Raw genomic sequence first — 14,594 nt, forward strand, 5'->3', positions numbered from 1 at the left:
TGTTTGGAACTGAAAAGTATTCGGGGCAGTGCCTCCAGATATGTCTAGAGATAGATCAGGCAAGTTGACTCTGGAAATATAATATAATATAATATAATATAATATAATATAATATAATATAATATAATATAATATAATATAATATATATAATATAATATAATATAATATAATATAATATAATATAATATAATATAATATAATATAATATAATATATATTGCCTGAAAGACAGTAAACCCCAGTTTCCAATTCCATTGTTACTTTGTGTTTAAATTATTCACCTTTACTAATACATACAGTTCCTTTTTATTAGAACTCTATTTTATCTTTGTTCTAATAAAAAAATAACATGTACATCAGGAACCCTGAATAATTCAGTCTGACTTCATAAGTCAGGGAGCTTACTCTTTTCCAATGCACTTCTTGCCTAGGTGTTCCAGAAACCAAGCAATTCTCTTATGAACAGTTGTTCCTCTGTTGTAGAAGTCAATTTTAGCTACCATGCTGAGTGCAAGGTTACAGAGTTTGCTGTTGTATTGCCTGAGGCAGCTTCAGCTCTTTCTCTGTAGGAAAAGGACAAAACAACATTGTAGTTATTCTACACAGTTACTCAAAAAAGGGACTGTTCAAACTTTAATTCTTCATAAAGAATCTTCTTTCAGAATTATTTTAGCTTAATATTGGCAAGAGAAAAAGCATTTCTCCTCTGTGAGATGATATCTTCATCAATGCATTTTTTTGAGAAACATAAAACATTTTAATTAAACTATGAATTCCTTGATGAACTATGAATTCCTTGAAAGCCTTCTAAACATAGGGTTTGTGTGTTTAAAAATTATTATCACTTATCAAAAGACCTATCAAGATGCCCTGCAATGTATTAATGAGACAAGAATTGTAGCATTTGTCAGAGAGCTATATAAAGACAACTTTGATTAGCAGCAGCTCTCTAGAAGTGATCTTTTGTTGTTAAAAATTGATTTTGACGTCTCAAAACCAAGATAGGAACTTCAGGTTATTTGAATTAAATGTTAGATTATGAGATGCCAGCAACTAAATTGTAGCAAGAAAAAATAAAAACTGTAGAAAGAAGCCAATCTTGGGTTTTTTTCCTTCTGTATATAAATTCTGCAGTGTGGTAGAAGTCCTGTGATTTCATCTTTTCATTGCTGCCATTCCACTCAACACTTCTAAACTGCAATGCTAATGCTCTTCGTTGTGACCACTTTCTATCTTCCAGCCCATTTGACAACCTGCTTTTTCCACTCCTGACGTTGCCTGCTAATTTTACCCTTTCATCTCATTCTGTGCAGAAAAGTCACTGATCTCCTACTGTTTAGAGACTCCGAGTGTCAAAATTTCTACCTTTAACAGAATTCCAGCAATTACTGATCAATTCCAGCAGAGTGGAGTTAATTTTTACAAAATGATTTTGTAATTTAGGAATTTTTCATCTTTATTTCTTTCACACTAGAGCTTCTCTCTTGCACTTTGGAGTGAGGAATGGTATCAGACACTGGTTTTCCCAGAACTTGTTTCTGTTAAACTCATGCTTGAAGAATTCTCTATGCTGTATGTGTATTCACTATACTTTAGAACCAGGCAGGCTGGGTGCTTGTCCTTTCATTTATTTCCCATTTAAACCTCTTCCAGATATCAATTATATGACTAATTGATTACCCATAGAGAAGCTTCATCTTTTCCTGCTTAGGTAATTCCTCTCAGAAGCAATGAAAATTCCATTAGGCAACAATCTATTACACCAGTCAGCCCCAGCCAATTTCCACTTCTGATGTGTTTCCTGTTTCTAGATTAAGTACAAGCCATGTGCAGCAGCAGCAGCAGCAGCACTCATTCATTCAGGGTATTTTTTGATTCTGTCTGATGGCTAAAATCCCTATAACTTAATTATTCTAGTGGTTTCTTCTGACAATAAATTCTTTACCTGTAACCGTACAAATCTGTGGTTTTTCCATTTCATCCCTAATCCAGAGGTGTTCACGGAACACTGCCCTTCTTGCGAGGTTTTCCACAGTGGTATCACCTTGGCAGGAGGTGCTTCCACATCATAGGACTGAAACTGCTGTTTTCATAATGAAATCACTCTTGAAAGAGCCTTTTATTTTAGTATTTGTTTTGCTCAGTGCACACTAAAACTAATGTAATATGGAAATCAATCTTCTGTTGGTGGCGAAGATGAAGTGTTTTTCCCATGTTTCCATGGAGACAATCAGGCTGCCACAAATGCACATTAAATGGCTCTTAGTTTTGCAGAGTTTGGCTGTTCGGAAACCATTCCATTACAAGTCATTCTCAGGTTCCTTTGCTTGTGTCCTGTGATGCTTTCCAAGAGTCCCAGGCTGATTTCTAGACACTGAGTTTTGCTATCTCCATTTGAAATGCTGAAAAAGATTCTGAGGCACAGAGTGACAAACTCATTTATCCCAAGGGATAAAAAAGGCAATGACAGAACAAGAAGACAAGGTAAGGGTGTCCTTTCCTTGCTGTCCATTGACTAGGACAGCCACTGCCCGTGCACTAAGGTGCTAAGGACACCAAGAAAAAGTGCAAATTTGGGATTTTTTCCCTGACATGTTGTTTTAAAGAATGTTATCAGTGTTCTAGCTTATTCATTAAGTAGAAAATCACAGAAGCATTGAATGTTTTGGGATGGAAGGGACCTTAGCGATCATCCAGTTCCAATCCCATGCCATATGCAGGGGATTCTTCCTCTACACCAACTTGCTCCAAGCCCCATCCAGCCTGGCCTTGAACGCTTCCTGGGACAAGCTTATAAACTTCATATGCAATAGCTGAGAGCTAATATCTGGAGCCAAATTCTCTTTCATTTATCCTAGAGAATAGACACAGGAACTTAATGGGAAAAGTAGAGTTTTTCTCATTTCCAGAGCAGAATGTCTTAGCTCGTTTCACATTTAAATACAGGCATGTGGAGATAGGCAGCAGCCTGGCTGGGAATTGCTGTGACTGTAACAACATTGACATTCAGGCAACAAATAGAGCAACCTTGTCAGTCTTTCAGAGAATTCATAGCCAGAATTTTTATTGCTTGCTTAGCTCTCTACAATGCTGTGTTAGAAAAGAGTTGTAATTATGCATACTGAAATACTGATTTGTAAAACCAGTTTAGTTCTTATTTTTTACTATTTGCTGATGGAATCAGTATTAACAGTGATGCAGTTTTTCTTGTTTTTCTTCTGCATTAACTCTAAAAACAAGCATTAAAAGATACACGTTTTTCATGTTTTGAAATGAGATTTAATGACAAAAAAATCTATTGAATAATAAAATGTGATTGGTTAAATATTCTCCTCTGTGAAAAATACAGAGGAGTTATTGTTTCAATTTTTTTTCCAGTCATAGTTCACAGTATTAAACTTCATTATAGCTTTTAATTAGAGTTGGAAAAGGGTTCAGTATCTTATGACTTAGCTATCTGAATTAAATCATAGCAATTTTCTACCTATTATATTACTAGTTCAGTTGAAATATAAATTCCAACAACTTCGGGGGTATTGCAGAAGTGTTTCACAACATGCAATGCAAATTCTCTCATGAGCACGTTAAAATATATATTTGTATTAATCTGAAATGGGAATGGTGTATCTTTAATTATGCATGAATAATTTCAAATATTATTTTCTGAAGAAGGTATAACCTGGTTTGTTTTCATTGGCCTTGGAGTAAAATAATTTGTATTAAATGAAATCCCACTAAATAAATTATAATTCACTTCAGTGTAACAGAAAGCAGAAATAATCTAAGTCAGTTCACAGGACAAATTTATCCAGCATAGGATTATTAAGTCTTAGTCCAAGTTCCGAAATCTCAAAGTTAAATTAAATATACTTTCTCCTTTTTAATTTATTTATGATGATATAGAGTCTTTTGTATGGCTTTGACATTATTAAACCTTTCTAGTTTTTATTTTCAATATTTTCCTAGCAGCAAAGAGAATAAAATCTTTCAGACTTTTGGAAAGAAGCAGAGTTCTGGCACTGAGATCTGGAGGTTTAAGGGGATCGGGTGGTGTCACAGGACCCAGTTCAATGACAGATATGCAAAAACAGCCTCAGCCTCTTAGAAAACTTAAATCTGACTTAGAATCCTTTGGCAAGGTGTTACCAGCCAGCCCGATCTACCATTGCAGAGCTCCCAGTCTGTCTCCTTCTTTTCCTCGCACCGATTTGCCAGGAAATTGAAGGTGAAAGTCCAAAGGAATGTGTTCCATTCCAGATGAGGGCTGGCAGGGCTTGGAGCACCCAGGGGCACCAGGTCAGCAATGGCTCTCCCGATGGCTGTCCCAATGGCTCTCCCAGTGGCTCCCCAAAGGCTCTCCCAGTGGCTCTCCCAATGGCTCCCCAAAGGCTCTCCCAGTGGCTCTCCCAGTGGCTCTCCCAATGGCTCCCCAATGGCTCCCCAAAGGCTCTCCCAGTGGCTCTCCCAATGGCTCCCCAAAGGCTCTCCCAGTGGCTCCCTGATGGCTCTCCCAGTGACTCACTCCCCAATGACTTTCCTAATGGCTCTCCCAATGATTCTCCCAATGGCTCTCCCAAAGGCTCTCCCAGTGGCTCTCCCAATGGCTCCCCAAAGGCTCTCCCAATGACTCTCCCAGTGGCTCTCCCGATGGCTGTCCCAGTGGCTCTCCCAATGGCTCCCCAAAGGCTCTCCCAAAGGCTCTCCCAGTGGCTCTCCCGATGGCTCTCTCTCTGCTGGGGCAGGGCAGGGAAAGGCCAGAGTGCTGGAGATCCCTGCAGAGCCTGGGGACAGAGGCTGTGTTCTCCCTGTGTTGGTGAGAGGCCGCAGAGCTGAGCAGTGGAAGGAAAAGGTCGCGTTCAGCTCTGCTCCTCTCCTGAGGATCTCTCACAGCACATCCTGCAAGGCAGACACAGGGGGTTCAGCATTTCCTCCCGTTCCACCAACTGAAGATTAGAGCAGTGTTTTGAAGCTCTCACTTCCATCCCAGGAAGTTTGAAGCTGAACCACCTGGGGATTTTGGGGACTCTTAACCAGAAGCTGTAGAGCTGCTGTCATTAAACATCTGCCAAAGCCCTCTGAGTCCCAGAGAATGGGGTGATTTTTATACCCCACTGCTTCCTGGAATTAATAATTGAATGTAACATCTGACCAATATGTTTCTGTCAGGGGCCTTTTTTAAGTCTGTTTTGCCTTCAGCTCAGTGGGATATGCAGAAACACACCCTTGGGTACATGTGCAAGCACAAATTATCCCATAGTGGAATTGCCTGGAGCTGAGGGAACATCGTGGCTGTACTCCATTGCACTGATGGGAGTGAGACGTCCTTGCATGTTGGGGAAACCTTTGCCTTGAGGGCAGGAGGGTTGTCTGTGGAAAGGGCACCTGCACTGAGGGTTGTGATTGATTATCACACCCACCAGTGGAAGCACATTTCTTAACTTCCAGTCCTGTCCTATTTCTCTTTTCTTTGGTTTTTTTTTTTTTTTTTTTTTTTTTTTTACTGCATTGGATTTCTGTATATTTGTCAGAAATTTTAATTTAAATACCAAGGGTTCTTATCCTTTTCTTCAGAAATGAAATCTACAGAGTCCTTTGAAGCATCTTCTGCCTTGGATGGCCCTCAGCAATGTCAAAAGCAATTATATGTCAGTTATAAAAAGTGATTCTTAAAGTGTCTGTAAAAATTAAAATAGATGTTTCTGTGCACTGTATCAGCATCTTCAGCCACTCAGATGTTAGAGTGGTCCAAAACAAAGCAGTACAAAAATATTACACAGGGATGGAGCAAATGCTGACAGTTTGAGATGTTATTGCCTAACTGCCTTGGGAAATTCCATTTATTGAAAATAATTCACATACATGTTTGAAACATTCGGTAATTAATTTTCAGCTGAATTGATTTCTGTATCCAAACTGCTCTGAGGAGAGAGAGACTTAAGTATCAGAGCTGGTGGTTGGAGGACGTGTTCTCTCCTAAATTTGGGGGTGGGCTAACACAAATTTTCTCCCTAATGAAGCTGAATGATTTATGCCAAGATTTGCAGAAGCAGAATAAAAACATTGGTGTTATTTACATTTATATGGTGGGTGGGTCTTGTAATATGTTGTTAAATAACACTTTGTAAGACCATCATTATTAACAGTATCAACTCTGAGAATAAATGTTACACTTGGCTCCAACAAAGAACGAAGTCTTTTGAAAGTCTATAAAAGCCTGGAATTCCATCGAGGGCTTCCTGGGACATCTTGTCCATTCAAGGGGATTGGAGTAGTCCCATTGCACCTGGAAGGAGCCCCAGTGACAGTCTAACCCCAGCACATGGATTGGTTCCAAGTTTACCACTAAAGCACTGGAAAGTTACCATGCCTTCAGAGAGAAGTGCTCTTTAAGTTAATATCTATTACCATGTTCACCTTAGAAAAAATAGCATAAATTCATCATAAAGCTGATGAAGCTCTGACTTTGATGGGAAGGCTGTGGTGTACTTCAAATAACCAAAATGTCAAAGCAAATATGGTCCTAGCCAGCATGTGTTGGAAACATGTCCTTTCACTTGCAAAAATCAATAGCAGCTTGGAAGAATTTTTATTAACATTTTTCAGCTGGCTTAATGGCTCCTTCACATTTGCTCTATGATGGTTTTCATGGAAGCATAGAGTAAAATTCCTCCAAGGCACTACTCAGCTGCCTCAGTCACTTTCTCTTTGGTCCTCACTCTGCTGGAAGTGGACACACGACGCTGACTTGAAACCTTCCCTCCTAGATCTGCAGGTTGGTATTAGATGCCATTTGAGCTTCATGCTGAGAGGGGAGGAAGAGTCAGAGCCTTCTGTCCACTGCCTGCCCAAACCTGTTCATTCACAGCTTTCCCATTCCTGCCTTTGCCTTCCCTGCCCATTTCCTGGTCCTTACAGCCCGGAACTGTGCTTTCCTTCTCCTGCCTGCTTGTGAAGTTTAGCTGGAATCAGGTAACACATAACATAATGATATTGAAATGCACACATATAATGTAATGCATCATTAAGTGACTTCATTTTATTATCAATCTCTTTTGTATTAAAATACACACTAGGATCTTTGCATTGCAGACAGCAGGTCTCGTTTTCCATTTCATCACACCTCTCCAGCAGATGTTCTTTCCTTGTATAGTCAGAACAGTTCCAAGGGAATTGCATAAAAGCAACTGCTCTTGACATTGCATTATGCTGTAGTATTTTGTCATTGAGTGATCATAGTACTTATTGGCAGGCAATTTTAAATACAAACCCCCTCAATATTTACATAACACCATCTCTTTTTGATCATGCAGTTCATTTCAGCTTCACTAAACAGCCACATTTTGAAAATACTCTCTTCCCCCTAAGGAATGGTCATAAAAACAGAATCAAGTTCATAAATCTTGTTGTGAACTAGTTGTACAGTTTCTGCAGGATTACACATCCATTGCTGTGTGACACTGAAAGTATTTATTCGTTATCACCCTTTTAAAGTCAAATGTGTGAAAAGCAACACACATTTGGCTCTGTTGTGATTAACACGGTGACCCACTGGCACAACATATGGAACGACATCCTTACAGAGCAACTTCCCCTGTACTGCCATTGACTGAACTAAGATTTTCCTGCAAGTCATAAATCTTTTTTTATTGTGGTAATAAATAAAAATGTGAAATGTAATAGAAAAGTAACTCAAACACTGTTGGTAGGCCTTTGTCCAACGCTGATGTATATTGCAAATCCACAGCTCTGATGAATGGTGAAGGAGGGGGTGAAAGGGAAAGTGTGTTCAGTCCATAAGGGAAAGTTCTCTGGTCTGTGGTGTGGAGCTGGGACAGAAAGAGATTTGGGATGCAGTTGGTATTTGTAGACCTTTTGGTTCTAGAAAGCAATGTCACCATATCATTAGGAGGTTTTTAGGAATATGATGCAATCCTGCAATCCCTGGTGTTTATCATCTACCAGTTATTTTGGTCGTCTCTCTCTGAGATTACCAGAGAAGAATTATCATTTTAAGAGAGATAGGAGGTTGCCCTGCACAATGAAAGCTAGAAAAAAAAAAAAAAAAAAAAAAAAAAAAAAAAAAAAAAAAAAGCTAAAGGACAAGAATTCTTCACCTCTATTTACTTTTCTTCTTGCATTGTCAATTTGGGAAGAGACTTCTCAGCTCTGAGTACCAGGACAGCTTCCCGAAAAGCAAATGTCAGCAACAGAAACCTATGGGTGTGAAGTGAGGAAGAGTGAGATTCATGACCCAAGATGAAATTTTTCTAATTTCCTACATTTTTTCAAGAAAAAAATCTTCTGAAAATGATTATACTGAGATGTCCAGTACTATATTTCAGGCAGCTACCTCCTGGGATGGATCCTTCATTTGGAGACCCAATATCGATGGGAAATTCTCAGAACAGGAAGCCATGGAGCCTGGGTTAAAAAAATTATAGGGAGGATGACTGAAGTGGGTTTTCATCAAAGATTTTTTGTTCAGTACTGACTGGACACATACCTCCCTATATAAATGTTGAATAAATGCTCAGCCACTCTAAAATGAGATTAATTAATCATATCAGTTTCACCTTCAGACTCAGCCTAAAGAAAAAGTGGGAACATGTTCACATCTCAAAGCCAGGCTTAGGGCATTTTTGTTATTACTGTGCAGCCAGAGCTGAGTGCAGACTCCCTGACATAGAGAAGGGATGGCTGAAATTTTCCTTTCATGCTGATAAAGTAACATCTTCTTGTCACTTTATTTATTTATTTATTTGTACTTTTAGTTCCTCATTTTCAAAGAGTTCATACTCATTGCTTTAGGACAAAAAGAACTATAATGACAAATATGGTTGTGATGTTTCATCTTATTCCCAAGGGTGTGTTCTTCTTCCAATGATGAGCATCTGCTCCTAGTCATGTAGAAATCTGATTAACAAAGCATGATCTTTGATTAGCATATTTCAGAAATTGTTTCTTATTACAAGCTCTCCTTAGGGCTTGCATTGCTTAGCAGTAGAACAACCTTCCAAATATATTTAACATGTTGAGGAACTTTGCAGACATATAAATCCCTACTTTGAACTTTTATGTTCATATGGATCATGCATTCTGCATAAGTGGGGAAAAAATCTCCAGAAATAACAATCCACATCATGGGGTTTTTGCTGTCTTCTGACAGAGTCCACACTTTGGCTTGTACTTAATAAACTTCTGTTTTGAACTGCATGTAAGGGCTGTTTGTATTTAATAATAAATGATAATAAACTACTACGTGTTCCATTTAAGGGTTTTCATGAGGTTTTCCACCACTGGCCCTTTATACTGGGGAAGCTTTTGATGCCGTGGGTATTGAAACTAATGACAATGAGGTTGAATGCCTGTGGGTGAGAATTGAGGGGAAGGCCAACAAGGCTGACATCCTACTGGGAGTCTGTTGTCATCCACCCAACCAGGAAGAAGAGGTGGAAAACTTACTCTATAAGCAGCTGGAGAATGTTTCAGGATCACCTGCCCTTGTTCTTGTAGGTGATTTTAACCTACCAGACATCTACTGGGAACTTAATACAGCAGAAGAGAGGCAGTCCAGGAAGTTTTTAGACTGTGTGGAGGACAAATTTTTGTCGCAGCTGGTGGGTGAGCCCACCAGTCCACCAGTCCCAGTGAGGGACTGTATTAGACCTGTTGTTTGCAAATAGAGATGGGCTGGTGGGAGATGTGGTGGTTGGAGGCTGCTTGGGGCACAATGATCATGAAATTATAGAGTTCTCGATATTTGGTGAAATCAGGAGGATTTATTGTCAACATTATTATTGTTCTCAGATTTTAGAAGCAAGTCACCACAGTAGAGAAAGTTTAGGCCTGATTTGTAAGGAAATGGTGGCTAGGATTTCCAACCACATCTTTTCCCATTGCTTTCCTTCCTGATGATTATTCACCAGTGGCTTTTTTTTTTTTTTCTTTTAGGATAGACAATTTTTAAATTGCAAAATATTGAAAGTTGTGTTCCTTTTATCAGTAATGTACAGTGTGATGCTATTTCAGAACTGCATACATTTTTATTGCCTTAGAAGACCTAAATAGCTCCTGGAATGGATTCACCAATTAGAGAAAATTTTACTGTGAAAAAATGCTAAGTATTGTAGCTGTGCATGATGTCTCATAGACCATGTGGGCCTAAATTTTGCTGCTTATTCATGCCAAACTAGTATTGACTTTCCAGGCTAAAGCTACATCCCCACTCCTCAGGTTTTGGCTGATAGAACACTGAGCAGACCAGGCTGTGCTCACCAGCAGCCCAGTGCTCCTGGCAGCTCTTAGCCCTGGGCTCCCAGCCAGTTTGCTCAGTGATTCTTGTTGATGCAGCATTTTGGCATCAAGGATGTGTCACCAGCAGAAGCAGACAACGTGCACGGGCTCCAGCAACAGAGCAAGGCCAGCTGCAAGTGAGCAAAAGTTCTGGTCATTAAATTTGTTTGTGGATATGACCTTTGAACTACCTCAGCCACTGAAACGATGATGTGGTGACCCTGCACACTCCAAGTGGTGCTGACTCATTAAAAGCTTTGCAGAAGGAAGGTGTTTCACTGGTTTGCAGTTTAGGAATATCCAGGTAGACAGCCAGCTAAGGAAACGGTGGCTTGCCATTTAAATCCCTGTCAAAGATCTGCCTCAGTCCTTAACTCAGTCTCCAGTGAGAGTGAAGTAAGAGGATTAAGAAGGTGTCTCTCACTGTTTGTGTTCTGGGAATGTAAATGGCAGGGAATCGGATACTTCTCATCTGTCTGGCTTAAAAAAGACACCAAAAGGCAGCAGCAAAACATCCCTGAAGAGCCTTGACAGCCTTTGGTCTTTCCAGTGGGACAGACTCTGTCTCCTCAAACGCTGCCGATGTATTTTCCTAATGGCAACACATTGAATATTGCTGCCTTATTGTTTATGGTGTAGGAAACAGATGGTCTTTTCTCCTTCCTTGTTCACTTCACCTCTTCTATCAGTTTTAATGGTTTAAAAGAAAAAGCTTTTAACACTTTTGCTTTGTTTTTACGATTTCCCCCTGCCTTGCACCAAAGGCATTCCAGTAAATACATATGCACTAGTGAAGCTTAATTGCCCATCACAAATGTGAAATGGGTGTTAATGTGGCAGGAGCTTGTAGCTGTGGCTGTTTAACCCAGCAAAGAACAGCTGCAGCACTTCAGACCCGAAGGAAAACAGAAGAATCCTCTGCTTGTTGGAAATATATTTGCTCTCAGAGAAATCTGGTACATAGCAAACTGGCACTTCTTCTACTTCAAATAGTCTCTTTTGAAAGTTTCTCTGATTATTCACTAGAAATGGGAAATGGTTATCATAAAAGGCAAGTAAGAGCTTCATACCATCCCCAAAATGAAACCAAGAGTTGCCCATTTCCAAGAATGGACCAAGATGTGAGGAGATAGGGGAGAGGGAAAATGGGATTTAAAGACATTGAAGAGGAACAGAAGTCAAATCCATGGCAACAGAATGTCCAAAAAGAGCTTCTCTAAAATTTGCTTCTCAAACAAAAGTGAAATTTCTCTGTGTGACTGGTATGGCAGTGACTTTCCTCCTGACATGTTCACATAACAATATTTTCAATACTTGTAATTCATTTTGGCAGAAAATGTCTTACTGCTGATTTTTAGAAACCTTCTTTTGTAGAAGAATGATTTTAGACAGATACCTTTCAAATGGGACAAGAGCCTGGACATGTCTGCTCTGAGATGGCAAGGCATCATGCTGTCTAATCCCAACTCTGACAGCACTGCTGGTGGTGCAGGTTGTTGTATGAAAGCCAGGATTATTTTGTTGTAGCTCTTGTACTCAAGCATTTTAAATACACGGGATGCTTAGCTGTAAAAATTAAAAATAATCTCTAAAAGTATTATGCATGTTTCACAGCAGCTGTGGAATTAAGTTTATTAGTACTCTATATTGTATCAGTTATTAGGTTCTCAAACACAGGTCATTTTGTTATTTGAGTACATTTTATCCAAACATAGCTTTTCTTTGAAATAAACAACGTGATATAGATTGTTAAACCAGAACTTCATCCCAAAGTCTCATGTCTAATATTGATGTGAACACCAATTAGATCACTGTTCAGTAATCAGTCTTTAAGCTCTCCATCTGTCTTTCTATGTAAACTTCTCTACTTCCCATGCAGTCTGAAAACAGCAGCACACACTATGAAATATCAAAGTATTTGTTCACTCACGTGTGGGAGTGCTCGTTCTAACCAGTTGTCATCTGCCTGTCGGGAGAGCCCTCTGCATGCATTTCTCACTTTCTTTTTTTAATATGTTTGATTTCTTATAGCCCTTGATCCATCCAAAGATCCCTGCCTGAAGGTGAAGTGCAGCCCACACAAAGTGTGTGTCACCCACGACTACGAGACCGCGATCTGCGTGAGCCGCAAGCAGCTGGTGCACAGGTGAGGAAACTTCCCCTTGCTCGAGGCTTCTGTGTCTGCCACAGACATCCAGTGTGGGAGAATCCATCAAATGAGAAAACTCCAAAATTAATATTAAAAACCCCATCATTTTACAACATTCTTTTAAATTTTTACTTTGGTAAAAAAAAAAAAAAAAAAAAGACACGTTTTATATTTATAACTGAGGCTATTTAAAAAAGATGACCCAGAACATGCTGCATCCTGTGGTGTGGATTGCAGAATTCTCTCCCATTTCTCTCCCCCTGGGGAGCAGTAATTATGCATATTTTAAAAACTGAAAGCATGAAATATGAAAACACCGCGCCAGAAATATCTACAGTTCTGGTAACTTAATTAGAAGTAATTAACAGGAGATTAATAAAGATTTTTTTTTTTAAAAATATATCAAACATCTGCTTAAATTTGCTAAAGAGCTGAAAAGTGTTGGTGGAATTTTGTAGAGCAACTCCTTGAGAAGTTTCGTAACTAGAGAAATCTCCAGATCAGGTTGCTGAATGACTGAATTAAGAGCAAATGAACTAGCTGATATGTTACAAGGCCAGGATGTTCAAATTAGAGCACAGAACTTCACAGTGAGAAGCTACAAATAGAAGAAAAGCCTACTGATCATGGGTTGAGATATGTTACAACCAAGAATTGAGACACTTATAAACAAATGTTGAGAAAAAAAACTAACTTTGCCCTATTCTGGAAGGAGAATTAGTAGAAACAGTAGGGAAACTAGAGTTGAGTATCTCCAGAGCATGAGTCAAAACCCAGAATTAAACTGGAGGAATCGGCTCCTCCACTTGCCAACAGATATATAACAGAATAAATTGTGTAGTGCTGTAATGAGCAACTCTGAATGCTTGGTCTGCACTTTAAGGAGAATACATTGTCTTGCTTTCATTATGTTTGAGTGATAAATCTAGGGATTGTGCTTCAGTTTCTCTCTCTGTTTAGTAAGGAAGAAAATATTTGCCTGTTACACAGCTCAGGTCCCCAAATGTTGTTGTCAGCCAATACTGTAGTTCAGCAACTGTTTAAGCCAAACTAAGTTCAAGATGATGTGATTCCCATGTACTACATCTCATCTCACTGTCACCTGGTTGAGGAAGTTAACCCTGTAAGAACAATTTGTCTTTGATTGCTAATACAAAGTTAATGGTGTAATGTGCATGAGGCCGTGTGTTCAGTATGGAATGATCCCTGGAAGGAAGTTAGGAGCCTGCTATGTGCAGAGCTTACACTAATGATATTTTTGGCATTGTGTAGCTTATCTTTCCTAGTGAGGATGGATTGAAACCTGGTTTAAATCCTTGCATTTTATAGTAGTCCTTGTGATATATAGACATAGATGAGCCAAATGCTTTCTGAGCTATTTCCAGTATTTAACGTCTCCAAAGTAGTCAAAATGTTCAGAGGAATGGTGCAGAGGAACTGAATATCCTTTCTTTGCAGAAAGCAGGCTGTGTTTCATGTGATCTCTCTATGATTCCTCCACTGCCTGCAGCTGTTTCAGCAAACCTTTGAGTAGCACTGTGACTATGGAGATGAATTGAAAAGTATTGAAAACTTACTTTGAAAATTCTCCAAACAATTTCCAGCAAGTTTTGCAATGCTGAAAGAACTACTGCTGATATGTGACAGTGGCACATAGAGCCCCACAGTGGTTTTATTCTCCAGGTACCCAGCTCCCCTGGCCTCAGAGGGTACACAGGTCAGGGAGGGAAGTAACCAGGGCAAATTGTCTGTTGATTTGAATCAGTGGAGTGACACCCCCTGAAGGTTTTCATCTTCAGTCCCACAGCATTCTGTTTTTTTTCTGTGCCTGAGCTGAATATTGCTGTACATCTGACTCCAGTCATATTAAATGCTGTGCTAATCAGGAGTAAACACATTAAAAGGGGTGGAGTTGCACCTGTGTAAAAGCAGCGAAAATCTGAATATATGAGTGTGGGCACATGTAGTAACAATTACCAAATAACACCGTGCTGTTGTGATTGTTTTGCACATCCACAGTGCTTTTGGGTGTGCTCAGGAGGATTTTCCATTTCATGCATCATTATCAACTTGCTGCAGTGGCTTTGCACAGGATGTTGGCTCAGCAAAAAGTAATCGAGAGCAACACCTTTGTTATTGCTGAGCCTCCCAG

At 39.4% G+C, this 14,594-nt stretch overlaps 1 protein-coding gene across 2 annotated transcripts in view; it reads left to right on the top strand.

Annotated features, from left to right (window-relative positions):
* SPOCK1 (SPARC (osteonectin), cwcv and kazal like domains proteoglycan 1) overlaps nucleotides 1–14,594 on the top strand; it is a 265,334-nt gene that overhangs the window by 140,460 nt on the left and 110,280 nt on the right. For both annotated transcript variants that reach the window (XM_053991513.1, XM_053991514.1), the window contains exon 4: nucleotides 12,325–12,439. In XM_053991513.1, the coding sequence (XP_053847488.1) occupies nucleotides 12,325–12,439 (115 nt within the window). The remainder of the gene's footprint in view (nucleotides 1–12,324; nucleotides 12,440–14,594) is intronic.

The sequence above is a fragment of the Vidua macroura genome, chromosome 15, assembly GCF_024509145.1.
Source record: "Vidua macroura isolate BioBank_ID:100142 chromosome 15, ASM2450914v1, whole genome shotgun sequence".
Lineage (NCBI taxonomy): Eukaryota > Metazoa > Chordata > Aves > Passeriformes > Viduidae > Vidua > Vidua macroura.